The sequence below is a fragment of the Somniosus microcephalus genome, chromosome 15, assembly GCF_052327205.1.
Source record: "Somniosus microcephalus isolate GS21.2 chromosome 15, FLI_Smic_1.0, whole genome shotgun sequence".
NCBI classification, from domain to species: domain Eukaryota; kingdom Metazoa; phylum Chordata; class Chondrichthyes; order Squaliformes; family Somniosidae; genus Somniosus; species Somniosus microcephalus.
Genome location: NC_141001.1, coordinates 25,930,341 through 25,951,567, shown reverse-complemented (window position 1 = coordinate 25,951,567; position 21,227 = coordinate 25,930,341). Strand labels below are relative to the sequence as shown.

The 21,227-nt window shown below is 51.0% G+C and overlaps 1 protein-coding gene across 1 annotated transcript in view; it reads right to left on the bottom strand.

The window, feature by feature from the left end:
- The window catches only part of f2 (coagulation factor II (thrombin)), a 203,030-nt gene that overhangs the window by 84,087 nt on the left and 97,716 nt on the right, over positions 1–21,227 (bottom strand). Inside the window, exon 12 of the mRNA XM_086007573.1 lies at positions 10,644–10,822. Within this exon, the coding sequence (XP_085863699.1) occupies positions 10,644–10,822 (179 nt within the window). The remainder of the gene's footprint in view (positions 1–10,643; positions 10,823–21,227) is intronic.

The following is a 21,227-nucleotide window of genomic DNA, read 5'->3' as shown; positions in this document are numbered from 1 at the left end:
TGTGTGGGCACTGGTGCTCACTCAGTGTATATACAGGTAACCTGTGGGTCTGTGTGGGGCACTGGTGCTGACACAGTGTATATACAGGTAACCTGTGGGTCTGTATGGGCACTGGTGCCCTCTCAGTGTATATACAGGTAACCTGTGGGTCTGTGTGGGCACTGGTGCCCTCTCAGTGTATGTACAGGTAACCTGTGTGTCTGTGTGGGCACTGGTGCTCTCAGTGTATATACAGGTAACCTGTGGGTCTGTATGGGGCACTGGTGCTGACTCAGTGTATATACAGGTAACCTGTGGGTCTGTGTGGGCACTGGTGCTCACTCAGTGTATATACAGGTAACCTGTGGGTCTGTGTGGGGCACTGGTGCTGACTCAGTGTATATACAGGTAACCTGTGGGTCCGTATGGGCACTGGTGCCCCCTCAGTGTATATACAGGTAACCTGTGGGTCTTTGTGGGCACTGGTGCTCTCTCAGTGTATATTCAGGTAACCTGTGGGTCTGCATGCACACTGGTGCTCTCTCAGTGTATATACAGGTAACCTGTGGATCTGTGTGGGCACTGATGCTGTCTCAGTGTATATACAGGTAACCTTTGGGTCTGTGTGGGCACTGGTGCTCCCTCAGTGTATATACAGTTAACCTGTGTGTCTGTGTGGGCACTGGTGCTCTCAGTGTATATACAGGTAACCTGTGGGTCTGTGTGGGCACTGGTGCTCTCTCAGTGTATAGACAGGTAACCTGTGGGTCTGTGTGGGCACTGGTGCTGACTCAGTGTATATACAGGTAACCTGTGGGTCTGTGTGGGCACTGGTGCCCTCTCAGTGTATATACAGGTAACTTGTGGTTCTTTGTGGACACTGGTGCTCTCTCAGTGTATTTACAGGTAACCTGTGGGTCTGTGTGGGCACTGGTGCTGACTCAGTGTATATACAGGTAACCTGTGGGTCTGTGTGGGCACTGGTGCCCTCTCAGTGTTTATACAGTTAACCTGTGAGTCTGTGTGGGCACTGGTGCCCTCTCATTGTATATACAGGTAACCTGTGTGTCTGTGTGGGCACTGGTGCTCTCAGTGTATATACAGGTAACCTGTGGGTCTGTGTGGGGCACTGGTGCTGACTCAGTGTATATACAGTTAACCTGTGGGTCTGTGTGGGCACTGGTGCTCACTCAGTGTATATACAGGTAACCTGTGGGTCTGTGTGGGGCACTGGTGCTGACACAGTGTATATACAGGTAACCTGTGGGTCTGTATGGGCACTGGTGCCCTCTCAGTGTATATACAGGTAACCTGTGGGTCTTTTTGGGCACTGGTGCTCTCTCAGTGTATATACAGGTAACCTGTGAGTCTGCATGGGCACTGGCGCTCTCTCAGTGTATATACAGGTAACCTGTGTGTCTGTATGGGCACTGATGCTGTCTCAGTGTATATACAGGTAACCTTTGAGTCTGTGTGGGCACTGGTGCCTCCTCAGTGTATATACAGTTAACCTGTGTGTCTGTGTGGGCACTGGTGCTCTCAGTGTCTATACAGGTAACCTGTGGGTCTGTGTGGGCACTGGTGCTCTCTCAGTGTATATACAGGTAACCTGTGGGTCTGTGTGGGCACTGGTGCCCTCTCAGCGTATATACAGGTAACCTGTGGGTCTGTGTGGGCACTGGTGCTCACTCAGTGTATATACAGGTAACCTTTGGGTCTGTGTGGGCACTGGTGCCCTCTCAGTGTATATACAGGTAACCTGTGGGTCTGTGTGGGAACTGGTGCCCTCAGTGTATATACAGGTGAATTTTGGGTCTGTGTGGGCACTGGTGCTCTCTCAGTGTATATACAGGTAACCTGTGGGTCTGTGTGGGCACTGGTGCTGACTCAGTGTATATACAGGTAGCCTGTGGGTCTGTGTGGGCACTGGTGCCCTCTCAGTTTATATACAGGTAACCTGTGGGTCTGTATTGGCCCTGGTGCCTGTAGTGTATGTACTTTGAAGCAGGAACTATATTCTGCAGCCCCTGTCTACTGCAGTACCAGTAGTGACTACCCCTGTATATAAGCCTGTGAAGTAACTTTGTATAGTAGTTCCAGTTTTGTCTCCACTCAGTAAACACCTGTTATAACCAACTCCTGCAGTCCGTGTCTGAATTACACACGGACGTAACACTGGCGATGAACAGATCTGAACTTACCTACAGTTCTGCACCACCTCATGGGGATCCATCCCTGAAGCGAAGTTGTTAGAGGTCGAGGCCAGAAGGAAGAAAAGAAAAAAAAACAAACAGAAGAAACGGGCGTCGACCGTGGGCAACCGCCTCTGATTCATCGATTTGGAAGATTTGCAGGAGAGGCTGTTGAGAGCGGGGCTTGGTTATCCTGTCTCTGGTGTTCCAGCTAATCGGGCTGGTGGCAGGTAGTACACTGATCCTTCCTGGGCTGCGGCGGGCTAGAGCTCGATCGGGTGGCTTTTCAACGGGGCCGAGCAGCGTTGTTGGGAAGAGGAGAGAGAGAGAGAGGGTGGAGCACACAGGGCGCGGCCGGTGCTACGAAGCCGGGCAGCGTACAGACCTGAGAAGAGGGAGGAAAGTGTCCCGTAGGGTTTGCTCTGACGACGGGAACAGTAATTAAAATAAAAGAAATTAGAAGCGCAGAAAGCTGCGAGGAGCTGCAGTTTGCCACGGAGACCGCGGAGAGCGGCGTTAGCAGCAGTGCGGGGGGGGGGAAGTGTGTGAAGATCTTAGGGCGTCGCCATCAAGGCATAAAAATGCCAGCAACAGCGCTAGCAGCAGCGGAGAAGACAGAAAGCGCGGGAGGCGCCATCTTAATCCAGCGGGGAAGAAGGTAAAGCGCGGGAGGCACCATTTTGTTCAATCGGGGAAGAAGGCAAAGCGCGGGAGGCGCCATCTTAGATCTCCAAGATGCCGAAGACTGGCAATATCACTGCCTTCGATAATTGTGGTAAACCACTGTTTGTATTCCTGTTTGTCCTGTTTGTATTCCACTGTGTACATGCCTGGACATGCCTCGGCTGACTCCTCCCACAGGTCCTAGTATAAAGGTGACTGCTCCCCAGCCCTTAGTATCATGGACCGGTCGACCACGCGAGGCAGACCTCCATTCTGTTGTTAATAAAAGCCTTTAGTTACTCTTCTAACTCTCAGTCTTTTATGAGTAATTGATAGCGCATCAATAATGCAATAGAAGACTGGACCACGTATGTGGAAAGTGTCAAAGTATATTGCAAGGCAAATGAAGTAGCTGATGAGAAAAGGGCATCGGTACTACTAAACGTAATGGGCGCAAGAACGTACGGCCTATTGCGAAACCTGATCACTCCAGCCAAACCGATGGCGAAGAGTTTTAACGAAATTGTTGATATCCTACAGGAACACCTAAATCCTACACCGCTGCTGATAGCACAAAGATTTGATTTCCACAAGAGAAATCAGCATTAAGATGAGAGCAATGCTGATTACCTTACGGAACTACGCAAGCTATCAAAGCATTGCCAGTTCGGAGCAGGACTGGCAGATACCCTACAGGACAAATTTGTCTGTGGACTCCTGAGTGAAGGAACCCAGAAGAGGTTTCTCTCAGAGAAAGAGCTGACGCTAGATAAGGCTTTCAGCGTGGCAGTATCGTACGAAGCAGCAGCAAGGGGAGCTGCGGAAATACAGCAAAAGTCACAGGAATACGGCACCCATGAAATGACATGGGGATTTGAAAAATGTTATCGCTGCGGCAGAACAACCCATGACCAGAAGGACTGCTGGTCCAAGGACAAAATATGCAGGCAATGCGGAAAGATGGGACACATTGCACGAGTTTGCAGGTCCGGGAAGAAGACTAACGACAACAAAAAGGCTACTAAGGAACAGTACAGGAAAGTACAAAAGATGACGGACAGCAGTTCCGAAGACCAGAAGAGCGATAGTGAATCCGGGAACAAGAGACTAAGCTGTCTCAAACTTCACAACGTAATCGCAAAAGAGGATCACCGAACCATTTGGGTCACCCTCACGATAGCAGGGTCCCAAGTCAAAATGGAATTGGATACAGGATCAGCCCTGACCTTCATGAATCGACGAGACTACGAGCGGCTATTCTCACACATACCCTTGAAAGACACATCCGTTGTCTTGAAGACGTATACGGGGCAGAAAGTATACCCCAGAGGGAAAATAAGGGTGCCTGTCGAATACAACGGCAAGGAAATACAGAAATTGTATCTGTACATACTGCAAGGTGGTGGACCACCGTTATTGGGACGTGAATGGATCAGAAAGATAAGTTTAGACTGGCACTCCATTCAGGCACTGACTGTGGCTGGTAAAAAGGATGACGACGTCACACCTGGGCGATTGCCAAAAACCTTAGCTAACGCTAAAGAGGTATTTCAACAAGAACTGGGAACTCTTAAAGGCGTAACCGCCTCGATAAAAATAGAAGAGAATGCAATGCCCAAGTTTTTCAAAGCAAGACCGGTACCGTATGCAATTCGCCCAGCCGTCGAGGCAGAGCTGGAGAATCTGGAGAATGCAGGTGTGTTATCTAAGGTAGACTGGAGCGAGTGGGCGACACCCATCGTTCCTGTCATGAAGAAAACGTTAAACAATAAGTCTGAGGAGCCAAGGAAGGTTCGCATCTGTGGGGACTTCAAGGTGGCGGTGAACCCAGTCCTTCACACAGTACAGTATCCTCTCCCGAGGATAGAAGATATTTTCGCCTCACTATCTGGAGGGAAGCGTTTTACAAAAATTGACCTAGCACAAGCATATTTGCAGATGGAGGTTGAAGAATCCTCTAGGAAGTATCTCACGATAAACACTCACAAAGGTCTTTACCAGTATAATCGACTGGTATTCGGAGTAGCATCAGCTCCGGCGATATGGCAAAGAGCGATGGAACAAGTCCTGCAAGGGATTCCGGGGACTCAGTGTTACTTGGACGACATCCTAGTGACAGGTGAAAATGACAGTGAACACCTTGCCAACCTAGAGAAGGTGCTCACTAGACTAAGAGAACATGGGCTACGAGCCAATCGCCCCAAGTGCGAGTTTTTTAAGAAACAGATATCGTATTGTGGGCACGTGATTGATGAAGAGGGGTTACATAAGTCCCCTGACAAAATTGAAGCGGTAGTTAAGGCTCCAGCGCCTGAAAATGTGTCGCAACTGAGGTCATTCCTCGGATTGGTGAATTACTACCATAAGTTTTTGCCGAATTTGTCCACAATTCTGCACCCACTGAACGCCCTACTACAAACTGGAGTAGCATGGAAATGGAGCGATGAATGTAAGCGGGCCTTTCAGAAGAGTAAAGACCTAATCACTTCAAGAGAAGTATTGGCTCACTACAACCCATCACTACCGATAAGACTGGCGTGTGATGCGTCTCCCTATGGCATTGGAGCGGTACTGTCACATAAATTCCTTGATGGTTCAGAGAGGCCGATAGCTTTTGCGTCACGCTCGTTAACTTCAGCCGAGCGTAACTACGCCCAGATTGACAGAGAGGCCCTCAGCCTGGTGTGGGGGGTGAAGAAGTTCAATCACTACCTGCATGGTCAGAAATTTGCTCTACTAACTGATCATCAACCTCTTGTCTCCATTTTCAACCCTCAGAAGGGCGTCCCGATAATGACAGCACAACGGCTACAGAGGTGGTCCCTTTTCCTAGGAGCACACCAATATGACATCGAGTACAAAGGAACTAAACAGCATGGGAATGCTGATGGATTGTCGCGCCTACCATTGTCGACGGTGGAAGAAGCACCTGCAGTGGGGATATTCCACTCGACCATAGTCGAATGTCTACCTGTGACGAATGCAAACATAGAAAAGGAAACACAAAATGACCCGACACTCTCCAGGGTCTATGATTTAACGGTGCAGGGATGGCCAGCACATGGCGAACCACTGTTGCCAGCATTCTCGCTGAGAAGAGAACAGCTGTCAGTGTGCCGAGGAACCTTGATGTGTGGATCCAGAGTAGTAATTCCACCCAAATTGAAGGATAGAGTGCTCAATGAGCTTCATGAGGGTCATCTGGGAGGGGTAAAAATGAAGAACTTAGCCAGAGCATTTGTGTGGTGGCCGGGAATCGATAGAGAAATCGAAGAGATGACCAAGAGCTGTGCAGGATGCCAGAAGGTCCAAAACGCCCCACCACAAGCCCCTCTACATCCATGGGAGTGGCCCTCATCTCCATGGCAAAGGGTGCACATTGATTTTGCTGGTCCATTTATGGACTCGATGTTTTTAATTGCGGCGGATGCACATTCAAAGTGGCCAGAGGTAATAAAAATGTCCTCAACCACCACAGAAAAAACTATCACAGTCTTACGAACCATATTCGCCAGAAATGGGCTGCCTGAACAGATTTGCTCCGACAATGGACCACAGTTTGCGTCTGAAGAGTTTCGGAGGTTCTTAAAGAACAATGGTGTTAAGCATTACACATCCGCCCCATATCATCCAGCCACCAATGGATTGGCTGAGAGGTTCGTTCAAACATTCAAGAAGGCTATCAAGGCAATGTGTAATGAAGACATACCCCTACAACACAAGGTGGATAACTTCTTGTTTGCCTACCAGAATGCGACACATGCGGTTACCAACCAAACTCCAGCCATGATGTTCTTCAATCGAAGACTACGATGCCGCTTGGATTTGGTTAAGCCAAACATCAGAAGAGATGTGGAGAACAGGCAGTTTCAGAATATGAATGAAAGGCCGACCAGGAGTTTTAAGATAGGTCAACCAGTTTTGGCCCGGGACTACTGCACAGAGAAATGGCAGCCAGGAACGATCTGCACACAGCAAGGACCTCTAATGTATACCGTGGACGTTGGAGAGAGCATTGTAAGACGCCATGCTGACCAGATTCTAGAGTCACTGGAAAACATCAAATCCACACCACGATCCGATACACCTGGTGATGAAACCAAAGTACCAATTGCATCTACCTCAGAATCGGTGATATTGGAAGCAGACAAACCAAACAACGACGATGATCCCGAATCAACTTTGCCAGAAGAACCTGATACCCCAAAGAGGCGTTATCCAGACAGAATCAGGAAGCCTCCTCAAAGACTGAATATATAATTGCTTAACTTCAGCTAATGTATATAGCAACTGTAATTGTAAATATGTTATTTAATTATTAATCGAATGTTATGTACTGTTTAGCTTAAAGGGGAGGAATTGTAGTGTATGTACTTTGAAGAAGGAACTATATTCTGCAGCCCCTGTATACTGCAGTACCAGTAGTGACCACCCCTGCATATAAGCCTGTGTAGTAGCTTTGTATAGCAGTTCCAGTTTTGTCTCCACTCAGTAAACACCTGTTATAACCAACTTCTGCAGTCCGTGTCTCAATTACACACGGACGTAACAGTGCCCTCAGTGTAGAAACAGGTAACTTGTGGGTCTGTATTGGCCCTGGTGCCCTCAGTGTGTATACAGGTAACCTGTGGGTCTGTGTGGGCACTGGTGCTGTCTCAGTGTATATACAGGTAAGCTGTGCGTCTGTGTGGGCACTGGTGCCCTCAGTATATATACAGGTAACTTGTGGGTCTGTGTGAGCACTGGTGCTCTCAGTGTATATACAGGTAACCTGTGCGTCTGTGTGGGCACTGGTGCTCTCAGTGTATATACAGGTAACCTGTGGGTCTGTGTGAGCACTGGTGCTCTCAGTGTATATACAGGTAACCTGTGGGTCTGTGTGGGGCACTGGTGCCCTCTTAGTGTATATACAGGTAACCTGTGGGTCTGTGTGGGCACTGGTGCTCACTCAGTGTATATACAGGTAACCTGTGGGTCTGTGTGGGCACTGGTGCTCTCAGTGTATAGACAGGTAACCTGTGGGTCTGTGTGGGGCACTGGTGCCCTCTCAGTGTATATACAGGTAACCTGTGGGTCTGTGTGTGGCACTGGTACCCTCTCAGTGTATATACAGGTAACCTGTGGGTCTGTGTGGGCACTGGTGCTCTCTCAGTGTATATACAGGTAACCTGTGGGTCTGCGTGGGCACTGGTGCTGACTCAGTGTATATACAGGTAACCTGTGGGTCTGTGTGGGCACTGGTGCTCTCAGTGTATATACAGGTAACCTGTGGGTCTGTGTGGGCACTGGTGCCCTCTCAGTGTATATACAGGTAACCTGTGTGTCTGTGTGGGCACTGGTGCCCTCAGTATATATACAGGTAACCTGTGGGTCTGTGTGGGCACTGGTGCCCTCTCAGTGTATATACAGGTAACCTGTGGGTCTGTGTGGGCACTGGTGCCCTCTCAGTGTATATACAGTTAACCTGTGGGTCAATGTGGGCACTGGTGCTCACTCAGTGTACATACAGGTAACCTGTGGGTCTGTTTGGGCACTGGTGCCCTCTCAGTGTATATACAGGTAACCTGTGGGTCTGCGTGGGCACTGGTGCTCTCTCAGTGTATATACAGGTAACCTGTGGGTCTGTGTGGGCACTGGTGCCCTCTCAGTGTATATACAGGTAACCTGTGGGTCTGTGTGGGCACTGGTGCCCTCTCAGTGTATATACAGGTAACCTGTGGGTCTGTGTGGGCACTGGTGCTCACTCAGTGTATATACAGGTAACCTGTGGGTCTGTGTGAGCACTGGTGCCCTCTCAGTGTATATACAGGTAACCTGTGGGTCTGTGTGGGCACTGGTGCCCTCTCAGTGTATATACAGGTAACCTGTGGGTCTGTGTGGGCACGCGTGCCCTCTCAGTGTATATACAGGTAACCTGTGGGTCTGTGTGGGCACTGGTGCCCTCTCAATGTATATACAGGTAACCTGTGGGTCTGTGTGGGCACTGGTTCTCTCAGTGTATATACAGGTAACCTGTGAGTCTGTGTGGGGGCACTGGTGCTCTCAGTGTATACAGGTAACCTGTGAGCCGCTATGACTGCCAGTGCTCCTAGGCACAGACCCGTGGATTGCCAATCTTGGTTTTGCCTGCCTCATGATTGCACAATGTGAGTCCCTGATCGTGGGTAGGCTAATGTAGTGGAGGGGCTGGGTGTATTCAAGGTGCTTTATGTATGGAGAGGGAGGAATATCAGAGGTTTGTGATCTTTCACTCACCTTTGCGTGTTCCCCAGTAGGTGGACAAAGGGCAGTGTTAATGGAAGCTACTACCTGGCCTCTTGCCTCAACTGGTGTAGGAGGAAACTGAAGACAAACGAAGGGGAAAGTAAGAAAAGCCCATTGAAAATGGGAGAAATCATGGAGACACTCAGTGAATCTTTGTGTTTGTATACGTGAGGGGTCAGTGCTCAGGCCATGTTTGTACAGGTGAGGGATATTAAATATCAGGCCATGGTTGTACAGGTGAGGGGTCAGTGATCAGGCCATGTTTGTACAGGTGAGGGATATTAAATATCAGGCCATGGTTGTACAGGTGAGGGGTAAGTGCTCAGGCCATGTTTGTACAGGTGAGGGGTCAGTGATCAGGCCATGTTTGTACAGGTGAGGGATATTAAATATCAGGCCATTGTTGTACAGGTGAGGGATCAGTGCTCAGGCAAAGTTTGTACAGGTGAGGGGTTAGTGCTAACACCATCTTTGTACAGGTGAGGGGTCAGTACTCAGGCCATTTCTGTACAGGTACAGGGAGACCTAATTGAGGTGTATAAAATTATGAGGGGCTTAGATAGAGTGGATAGGCAGGACCTATTTCCCATAGCAGAAGGGTCAATAACCAGGGGGCATAGATTTAAAGTAATTGGTTGGAGGTTTAGAGGGGAGTTGAGGAGAAATGTTTTCACCCAGAAGGTGGTGGGGGTCTGGAATTCACGGCCTGAAAGGGTGGTAGTGGCAGAAACCCTCATCACATTTCAAAAGTACTTGAATATGCACTTGAAGTGTCGTAACCTACAAGGCTACGGACCAAGTGCTGGAACGTGGGATTAGGGTGGATAGCTCTTTGTCGGCCGGCGCGGTGAAGATGGGCAGAATGGCCTCCTTTTGTGCTATAAATTTCAATGATTCTATGATTCAGCACTCAGGCCATGTTTGTACAGGTGAGGGATCAGCGCTCAGGCCATGTTTGTACAGGTGAGGGGTCAGCGCTCAGGCTATGTTTGTACAGGTGAGGGGTCAGCGCTCAGGCTATGTTTGTACAGGTGAGGGGTCAGCGCTCAGGCTATGTTTGTACAGGTGAGGGGTCAGCGCTCAGGCCATATTTGTACAGGTGAGGGATATCAATGCTCAGGCATGGAGCTCTGACACTATTTGTATTATACAGACCAAATGCAAAGTGAGTCCGCTTCTGCTTCACTCCACGCCAACAGCATACTTTAACATCTATCTCAGAAATAGTGCCTAATTCACCAGTGCGACAGTTGTCCTGCTTCTTACCTCAGACATCCTGAGACACCACTGAGTGAAATCACTGGTTTGATACTCACCAGTACCGAGTTACTGACAACTATTTTGCGGTGCACCTGGGGTCACCAGCAACTTTATTGAGATTCCCTCCAACTTGTTCTTACTTAGGACCCTTATAGCTTTCAAAGGGCTGGGGAGGGAGGGAGCTTTCATCCCGCCAGTTTGAATCAAGGTGAAAGGACAGCATTCTAACCGACACCACCACCCATTCCCCTGGCGAGACGCTTCTCCAACGCTGGATTGACTCACCGGCACAGAACATGTTTTTTGTCACATGAATACTGGTGGATAATTTACAGATGTCGTGGTCGACGATTGGGAGCTGGATCTGCTGCAGTACCTGAGGCCTCACCAAAGGAGTGCTCACAAAGGCTTCGGCCAGATTTCCCCAACCTGTGATCCGTCCTTCCTGCTGACTGAGCAGTAACCTGCAAAAAAATGAAAGAATGAGCACTCCTATCATTGAAGAAATAGTGCCTTGTCTGTTCTTCCTTTTGCTCGGTTTTTGCTGCGGGAATCGCTACCTGCAGCCAGAGCTGGTGACACAATCCCAAACCGACAATCTGATCCATTCCCGTCACTTGAACTGACATATTTCCCATTTTGTTCCTCCCTCTCAGTCTCACCTCCACAGCAGAGTTGCCACCCTTGCAGCATAGAATCATAGAATGGTTACAGCACAGAAGGAGGCCATTCGGCCCATCAAGCCCGTACCGGCTCTCTGCAAGAGCACTTCAGCTAGTCCCACTCCCGCCCTTTCCCCGTAGCTCTGCAAATTTTTTTCCTTCAGGTACTTGTCCAACTCCCTTTTGAAAGCCATGATTGAATCTGCCTCCACCACCCTTTCAGGCAGTGCATTCCAGATCCTAACCATTAGCTGCGTAAAAAAGTTTTTCCTCTGTCGCCTTTGGTTCTTCTGCCAATCACCTTAAATCTGTGTCCTCTGGTTCTCGACCCTTCCGCCAATGGGAACAGTTTCTCTCTATCTACTCTGTCTAGTTACCTTCATGATTTTGAACACCTCTATCAAATCTCTTCTCAACCTTCTCTGCTCTAAGGAGAACAACCCCAGCTTTCCCAGTCTATTCACATCACTGAAGTCCCTCATCCCTGGAACCATGCTTGTAAATCTTTTCTGCACCCTCTCTAAGGCCCACATATCCTTCCTAAAGTGCGGTGCCCAGAATTGGAATTCAACTCTTGAACACCAACGCCCCTCCGGAACCTTCTTCCCCTTCGCTTTCCTCTAAACCCCCTTTTCCCAATCTCACCCCCTGCCGCGTTTTCACTATCCCCTCTGACCTTCCCCTCTCTGACCCCAAACGATCTGTCCTCAGCAGAGGCCTGAGCTTCATCCCTTATGCTCCCACCTCAATTGTTTCGAGCTCGGCACAATGCTGAGCTCTTTTTCCGCTGCCTTCATCTCCGTGCCCACTTCTTTGGCCAGGAGTCTTACCCCCGCATGGCTGACCCTTTCTCCCGCTTTCAGAATTCTCGTTCTACCTGGACCCCTCCCTCTGGCCTCTTACCCTCTCTAGATCTTTTCATTGCTAACTGCTGCCGTGACATCGGCCGTCTCCATTTCTCTGCTCCCCTCTCTCACTCCAACCTACCTCCCTCTGAACTTACAGCACTCCATTCTCTCAGATCCAACCCCGATATTGTCATTAAACCTGCTGACAAGGGTGGTGCTGTTGTTGTTTGGCGAACCGACCTCTACCTAGCGGAAGCTGAACGTCAACTCTCCGATGCCTCCTCCTACCTCCACCTGGACCATGACCCCACTACCGAACATCAAACCACCGTTTCCAAGACTGTCACTGACCTCATCTCCTCTGGGGATCTTCCCCCCATGGCCGCCAACCTCATAGTTCCCCAACCCCGCACAGCCCGCTTCTACCTCCTTCCCAAGATCCACAAACAGGACTGCCCTGGTAGACCCATCATTCCAGCCTGTTCTTGCCCCACGGAACTTATCTCTTCCTATCTCGACTCTATCTTTTCTCCCCTTGTCCAGTCTCTTCCCACCTACATCCGCGACTCTTCTGATGCCCTCCGCCACTTTAACAGTTTCCAGTTTCCTGGCCCCAACTGTAATGTATGTACCTTTAAGGGGGAGAACTACTTTTTACAGCCCCTGCATCCTGCAGTACTGGCAGTGACCACACCTGTATATAAACCCTGAGTAGTGATCTGTACAGTCAGTTGCAGTTTGAACCACATTGAGTAAACACCTGTTGTACCGTTCTCTGCAGTCCTTTTCTTATTATTACACGGACGTAACAGTGGCGACGAGCAGATTCGAACCTACCTGCAACTCTGCCTCACCTCCCAGGGATTCGCTCCTGGAGAACAGTGGAAGAAGGTCGAGTCCAGAAGCACGGGCGTCGACCATGGGTAACCGCCCAGTCATCCAGCGGAGATTTGAGCATCGCAGGGGAGGCTGTCGAGAGCCAGGCTTGGCTTTCCAGTCACGGTGGTCCAGCGAAACGGGCTGGCAACAGGTACTGCGCAGACCCTTCCCGGACAGCGACGGGCTAGAGCCCGACCGAGCGGCACAGAAAAAGGCCGAGCAGCGTCGACGGGGGAGAGAGAGAGGGCAGAGCGCACAGGGCGCAGCCAGTGTTCAGGACTGAGCGGCGTCAACGGGGGAGAGAGACGAGAGAGAGCAGAGCGCAGCTGGTGTTCAAGGGCCGAGCAGCGTCAACGGGGGAGAGAGGCGCGCAGGAAAATGCAAGGCGCTGCCATTGCCACGAGGACCGCAGAGAGCGGCATTGGCAGCAGCGCAGGAGCAGCGCACGAAACCCACAGGGCATCGCCATTTGCCACGAGGACCGCCGAGAGCGGCGTTGGCAGCAGCGCGGGAGACGCAATCTTAAGCCGCAACGGGAAAGAAAGGAAAGCGTGGGAGACGCCATTTTAAGCCAGTCTAACCACACCCAAAAATGCCGAAGAGTGGCAGTATCACAGCATTCGACAATGAAGTCGAAGATTGGACGACATATGTCAAACGCATAGAAGTATACTGCAAGGCGAATGAAGTGCCAGATGACAAGAAAGCGCTGGTATTGTTGAATTCAATGGGTGCCAAAACGTATGGCTTACTACGAAACCTAGTAACCCCAGAGAAGCCAGTAGAAAAGGATTTTGAAAACATAGTGTCAATCCTACAGGACCACTTAAACCCCACACCACTGCTGATTTAAGTTTCAGAAAAGGAACCAGCATAAAGATGAAAGTAGTGCTGAGTATTTAACGGAACTGCGCAAGCTATCGAAACACTGCCAGTTTGGAACGGGACTAGCAGATACTTTAAGGGACAAGTTTGTGTGTGGGCTTCAAAGTGAAGGAACCCAGAAACGGCTTCTATCAGAAAAGGATCTTACGTTGGACAAGGCTTTCAGCATTGCAGTATCACACGAAGCAGCAGCACGGGGCACTGCAGAGATACAACAGAGACCGCAAGAATATGGCACAAATGAAATGTCATACGGAACAGTGAAGTGCTATCGCTGCAGCAGAACAACACACGACCATAATGATTGCTGCTTCAAGGACAAAGTGTGCAGACAGTGTGGAAAAGTAGGACACAGAGCAAGAGTCTGCAGGTCGGGAAAGAAAACCAGCAGCAAGAAATCTCCACAGGAGAAGTACAAGAAGGTACATAAGTTGACGGAGTGTAGTTCAGACGAACAGAAGAGTGATACAGATTCCGGAAGCAAGGAGCTGGGTTGTCTGAAACTACATAATGTGATCAAAATGGAGGATCACCAAACTATCTGGGTCACGCTCAAGATAGCAGGAGTCCAAGTAAAAATGGAATTGGACACAGGATCAGCCCTAACAGTCATAAACCGAAGGGACTAAAAGCGGCTATTCTCACATATACCCTTGAGAGATACAAAGATTGTCTTGAAGACGTACACGGGGCAAAAAGTCTACCCCAAAGGAAAAATAAGGGTGAACGTTATATATAACAGCAAGGAAACACCAAAAATGGACCTATATGTATTGCCAGATGGAGGACTGCCACTACTAGGACGTGAATGGATCCGGAAGATGCAGCTAGATTGGCATTCCATACAAGCACTGACTGTAGATGCCAAAAAGGATGACGACGTCACACCTGGACGACTGTCAAAAATGCTAACTGACGCACAAGAAGTGTTCCAGCAGGGACTCGAAACACTAAAAGGCATAACAGCGACGATCAAAATAGAGGAAAATGCAAGCCCAAAGTTTTTTAAGGCCAGACCGGTACCTTATGCGATCCGCCCAGCCGTCGAAGCAGAGCTGGAAGGTTTGGAACGTTCAGGAGTACTGTCCAAAGTGGACTGGAGCGAGTGGGCTACACCCATCATTCCTGTAATGAAGAGGGCGTTGAGTAATACGCCTGGGGAACCAAAGAAGGTTCGCATCTGTGGGGGCTTTAAGGTGACAGTGAACCCAATCTTTCATACTGTACAATATCCGCTTCTGCGGTTTGAAGATATTTTCGCCTCGCTATCTGGAGGGAAACGCTTCACTAAGATTGATCTGGCCCAGGCGTACCTGCAAATGGAGGTAGAAGAAGCCTTGAAACAGTACCTCACGATCAACACTCATAAAGGTCTCTACCAATACAACCGGCTGGTGTTCGGGGTAGCATCAGCTCCGGCTATTTGGCAAAGGGCAATGGAACAAGTCCTGCAAGGGATTCCAGGGACCCAGTGTTATTTGGACGACATCCTGGTCACGGGCGAAAATGACAGTGATCACCTTGCCAACCTGGAGCAGGTGCTCACTAGATTGAAGGAATATGGGCTCCGAGTTAATCGCCACAAATGCGAGTTTTTCCAGAAGCAGATCTCGTATTGTGGCCACGTTATTGATAAAGAGGGGTTACATAAGTCCCCTGAAAAGATTGAGGCAATCGTCAAGGCTCCAGCACCGGAAAATGTGTCACAACTGAGGTCGTTCCTTGGAATGGTGAACTACTACCATAAGTTCTTGCCGAATTTGTCTACCATACTACACCCACTGAACACCCTACTGCAAACGGGGGTACCATGGAAGTGGAGTGATGAATGTAAACGAGCTTTCCAGAAGAGCAAATCATTGATCACATCAAAAGAGGTGTTGGCTCATTTCAACCCAGCATTACCAATTCGGTTGGCGTGTGATGCATCACCCTATGGCATTGGAGAGGTGCTGTCGCACAAATTCCCGGACAGCTTGGAGAGGCCAGTAGCCTTTGCGTCTCGGTCACTAACCTCAGCCGAGTGTAACTATGCCCAGATTGACAGGGAGGCCCTCAGCCTAGTGTGGGGAGTGAAAACGTTCAACCACTATCTGCACGGGCAGAAGTTCACCTTGCTGACTGACCACCAACCACTTGTCTCCATCTTTAATCCAAAGAAGGGCGTTCCAGTGATGACTGCGCAACGGCTACAAAGATGGTCCCTTTTTCTAGGGGCGCACCAATATGAAATCGAGTATAAAGGCACGAAGCAGCATGGAAACGCTGATGGGCTATCACGCCTGCCACTGCCTACTGCGGAGGAAGCACCAGCAGTGGATCCTGTCGAAATATTTCATTCAACTATAATTGAATGCTTGCCAGTAACTAACGCTGGTATAGAGAAGGAGACCCAAAATGACCCGACACTGTCTCGGGTATATGATTTGACGGTGAAGGGATGGCCAGCACATGGCGACTCACTGTTGCCAGCATTCTCATCCAGAAGAGAACAGCTGTCAGTATGCCAGGGGACCTTGATGTGTGGATCCCGAGTGGTAATTCCACCCAAGTTAAGGGAGAGAGTGCTCAATGAGCTTCACGAATGTCATCTGGGAGGGGTGAAAATGAAAAGCCTTGCTAGGGCTTATGTGTGGTGGCCGGGGATCGATCAGCAAATCGAGGACCTGACAAAGAGCTGCTCAGGATGCCAGAAGGTCCAAAATGCACCACCACATGCCCCTCTACACCCATGGGAGTGGCCCTCATCTCCATGGCAACGGGTGCATATTGATTTTGCTGGTCCATTCATGGACTCAATGTTTTTAATAGCCGTGGATGCGCACTCGAAATGGCCTGAGGTCATCAAAATGTCCTCCACCACCACGGAGAAAACTATTGCAGTCCTATGGACCATTTTTGCCAGGAACGGCTTGCCAGAGCAGATTTGCTCTGATAACGGACCACAGTTTGTGTCCGAAGAGTTTCGAAGATTTATGAAAAGGAATGGGGTAAGGCATTACACATCTGCCCCGTATCATCCAGCCACAAATGGATTGGCTGAGAGGTTCGTACAAACCTTTAAAAAAGCAGTGAAGGCCATGTGCGATGATGACATTCCACTGCAGCATAAGGTGGACAATTTCCTGTTAGCCTACAGAAATGCGACACATGCAATCACCAACCAGTGATGTTCTTTAACCGAAGGTTGAGATCTCGTCTGGATTTGCTCAGACCAAATGTACGAAGAGATGTTGAGAGTAAGCAATTCCAGCACATCAATGAGAGGTTGGACAGGAAGAAAGGGAACGGGTGACCAACAGGCAGAGTACTAGGCGCAGGCAGGTAGTGCAGGGGTCCCCTGTGGCCATCCCCCTCTCCAACAGATACACCACTTTGAGTACTGTTGGGGGGGATGGCTTATCAGAGGATGGCAGCAGCAGCCAACTTCCTGGCACCAGGGGTGGCTCTGCTGCACAGAATGGGAGGAAAAAGAGGGGTAGAGCTATAGTAATAGGGGATTCAATTGTAAGGGGAATAGATAGGCGTTTCTGCGTCCGCAAACGAGACTCCAGGATGGTGTGTTGCCTCCCTGGTGCAAGGGTCAAGGATGTCTCCGAGCGACTCCAGAACATCTTGGAAGGGGAGGGTGAACAGCCAGTTGTCGTGGTGCATATAGGCACCAACGACATAGGTAAAAAGCGGGATGAGGTCCTAAAAGCGGAGTATAGGGAGTTAGGAGATAAATTAAAAAACAGGACCTCAAAGGTCATAATCTCAGGATTGCTAACAGTGCCACGTGCTAGTCAGAGTAGAAATAGAAGGATACTTCAGATGAATACGTGGCTAGAGGAATGGTGCCAGGGGGAGGGATTCAAGTTCCTGGGACATTGGAACCGGTTCTGGGGGAGGTGGGACCAGTTCAAACCGGACGGTTTGCACCTGGGCAGGGCTGGAACCAATGTCCTAGGGGGAGTGTTTGCTCGTGCTGTGGGGGAGGGTTTAAACTGAAATGGCAGGGGGTTGGGAACCTGAGCAAGGAGACAGAGGAAAGGGAAACAAGGATAAAAGCAAAAGATAGGAAGGAGAAAAACAAAAGTGGCAGTCAGAGAAATCAACAGTTTAAATCAAACATGGCCACAGTAAATAATGATTCTAATAGGTCTAAGAGCGTTAAAAAAACAAGCCTGAAGGCTTTGGCCTAGAAATTCAGTTGCGTTCGCCAGCCGTTAGCGCCATAAGAGGAGTAGATTTCGAGCGCTAGGCACTTAGCGCCCGGGCGCAGGCCGATCTGCGCCTACGCCCAACTTCAGTTGACATTTAGCGCCGGCGCAAAGTGTTTGCGCCCGCTCAGCTGCGCGCGCAGCTTATGATGTCATTTCGTCGTGCAACGCTGTTTGTGCGCCCCAAACCGGAACTTCAGTGGCGCCCGCCCAATGTGGGCATGGCACTGTTAAGAACTGTGAAGTGGAACGCAGCAGAGGCCTTGCGGGCCTCGGGGAGCGCTAATTAAAGGGCACTCAGACTGGACTATAAAGGCCAGCCATTTTGCTGCAATGACTTTAGTGCTTTGGATTTCTGGACAGAGACCAAGGAACAGACCTTACTGATTTGGGACAACATAGGAGAGTTATTTTTGGCTTCTGGCCAGAGCTTGGAAATTTGACTCATTGTGATTTCACTGTTTGCAAGTATATTATGGGGGCTGCATGGGGTTCCAACCCTCAGTTCCAGCATTATGTGCGAAGGGCTCGCAGACGCTGTGTGAGAGGGGCAGCCATGCCTAGACGCAGAGGGGCCATCAGGCGTCGGCAACGTAGGCCTTACCCACTCAGGGAATACCGGCAGCAGGCGTCCTATCTCACCATGACTGCCGCGCATTGTGTGAAGAGGCTGCGCTTCAGAAGGGAGGTGGTTGCAGAGATCTGCCAGCTGCTTCACAGAGATCTGCGTCCACAGCTGATGTGCAGGACGTCTCTGTCGGTGGAAGTGAAGGTCACGGCGGCTCTGAACTTTTATGCAAGCGGCTCCTTCCAAGCCGCTGCTGGGGACATAGCGAACATCTCCCAGTTCGCCGTGCATCGCTGCATCCGGCAGGTCACCGATGCCCTTTTCGCAAGGAGACACCAATTCATCTCCTTCCCCATGACCCTAGAGAGGCAGGAGCAGCGTGCAGTCGGATTTGCCAGGATCGCCGACTTCCCCATGGTGCAGGGCGCCATTGACTGCACGCATGTGGCTATGCGGGCACCTATCGACAATGCCGAGGATTACCGCAACCGGAAGGGCTACCATTCCCTCAATGTACAGCTGGTGTGTGACCACAGGCAGCGCATCCTAGCTGTCAATGCCCGCTTTCCAGGAAGCAGCCACGATGCATTTATCCTGCGCCAGACTACTGTGGCTGACATGTTCCAGGCACAGCCTCCCCCAAGGGGATGGCTTATCGGGGACAAGGGCTACCCTTTGTGTACATGGCTCATGACCCCGCTCCGCGCGCCCAGGACCCCTGCTGAGGAGGCATACAACGAAAGCCATCAAGCCACAAGAAACATCATAGAGCAAACGATTGGCGTCCTCAAGCAACGGTTCCGCTGCCTGGATCGTTCCGGCAGATCTCTACAGTATTCACCGGATAGAGTCTCCCAGTTCGTCGTCGTTTGCTGCATGCTGCACAACCTGGCTATCCGCAGGACTCAGGCACTGCCACCTCACGTTGGACCACCACCTCAGGAGGACGAGCAGGAGGACCATGAGGAGGAGGAGGAGGAGGAGGAGGAGCACCAGCCCAGGAGGGAGCTACAAGGTCCAAGGGCCGTCCGCCGGCGGCTTATTGAACGACACTTCTAGGCCCCCTCTCAGGGAATGGCTTGTGGCAATGAACGCACCTGAATGCAGCCGCTCCGCAAGCCCTCAGCCGGTTAACGCAACAACCACTTGAAACATGACACATGGACAAGCTGAATAAATAAAAAGCTTTATTTAACAAACTCAGGGCCCTTCCCACATGAAACACAAAAACAGACAACACCCCCAAAAAACAGTCAAAAACATATCTCACTCCCACAACCTGGGGAGGAATAACAAAACTTGTCCATCCAATTGGCCTTCATCCTCGGCCTTACCAAGACAAACCCCCCCATACAGAACACAAACACCCCCATCTAAAAAAACATTTGCCATCATCTTCGGCCTTACCAAAATAAACCCCCCCCATACAGAACACAAACACCCCCATCTAATAAAACATTTGGCAACACACTCTACTTGGTGTGCCGAGAGGGCGAGTCCTTGTGCAGGCTTCTCCGGCCCCTGCCCGACCTGCTGCTCCACCTCAACCTGGGCCCTGTGGGTGTTGCAAGGCTGGGGGAAGGCTCCTGAGGGGCACAAAGCGTGACGGCAGATGCCCTTGGGGGTCGGCCTAGACGAGGGGCTGGGGCTGGGCAGCATCAGTCTCTCCAGCAGCTCGTCGCAGCTTTGCTGGGGGAGTGGCAGTGGCGGCTGCAGCAATGGGGGCAAGCTGGCTGATGCCAGGCGCTCGCTGGTGACCAGAGACACTGGCACTCAGCCGGGCTGGCACTGCAGCAAGCGCAGCAATCTGGTGAAGGCCAGACCGCTGTGCTGCAGCAGCGCGGTGGGTGCCCTGGCGATGCGTCCGTGACACAGCGAGTGTGGCAGAAGTGAGTGCCCGTACTGCCCTGGTCTGTGCCCGCATCAGACCAGCCAGTGTCTGCACAGCACCACTCATGAACTCTCGACTCGCGTCCTGTGCTGCCGCGAGTTGTTCGACACTCCTGGCCTGTGAGTCCCCGAAATCGGCCACACTATGAGCCAGGGACTCAATGGCCTGAGGCAACTGTCCCACAACCCCCATGAACTCGGTGTGGCGCCGCTCTGAATCCGCGGACATTTGATCAAGGAGGCGCACCTCCTGGGTGAGGACCGTCTCCGGACTGGAGGCCGGACTCTCCCTCTGGGGAGAAGGCCGCCGAGCTGGCCGACCCTTCCCGTGTGGCTGGACGCCACTGGGCCCAGCAACTGCCCTCCCCTGCAACACTTCCCCACTCTGGGGAGAAGGCAGCCGTGCTGCCCGACCCTTCCCGCGTGGCTGGACGCCACTGGGCCCAGCAACTGCCCTCCCCTGCAACACTTCCCCCCTTTGGGGAGAAGGCAGCCGTGCTGCCCTCACCCTTCCCGCGTGGCTGCACGCCACTGGGCACAGGAGCTACACCCCCCTGCAACACTTCCCCCTGGCTCTCCTCCAGGCAAGACGTGTCCCCTCCATTGCCATCCCCTGGCGCGGATGAGGGTTCCCCCGATGTGCCGCCTTCCTCTTGGTCCTCGTCGTCCTCCTCTTCCGAGGGACTGACACTCGCGGCTTCAGGGACCTCCTCCTCACCAGCTGAAAGCAGGAAGGCGCAAGAGTAGCTTCAGAGTGAGGACAGGGCGTCAGCGAGGGAGGCATGAGTGGTGGCATTATGCGCATTGGTGGGACAGTGGCAAAGGATGTAGATCTGAAGCGCAAGGGGAATGAGAGAGGTCCAAACGGTCATGTCCTTACCATTGGGGCCCAGCACAGGGTCGGCATCTCCAATAGCAACGGGGCCAATCACCCG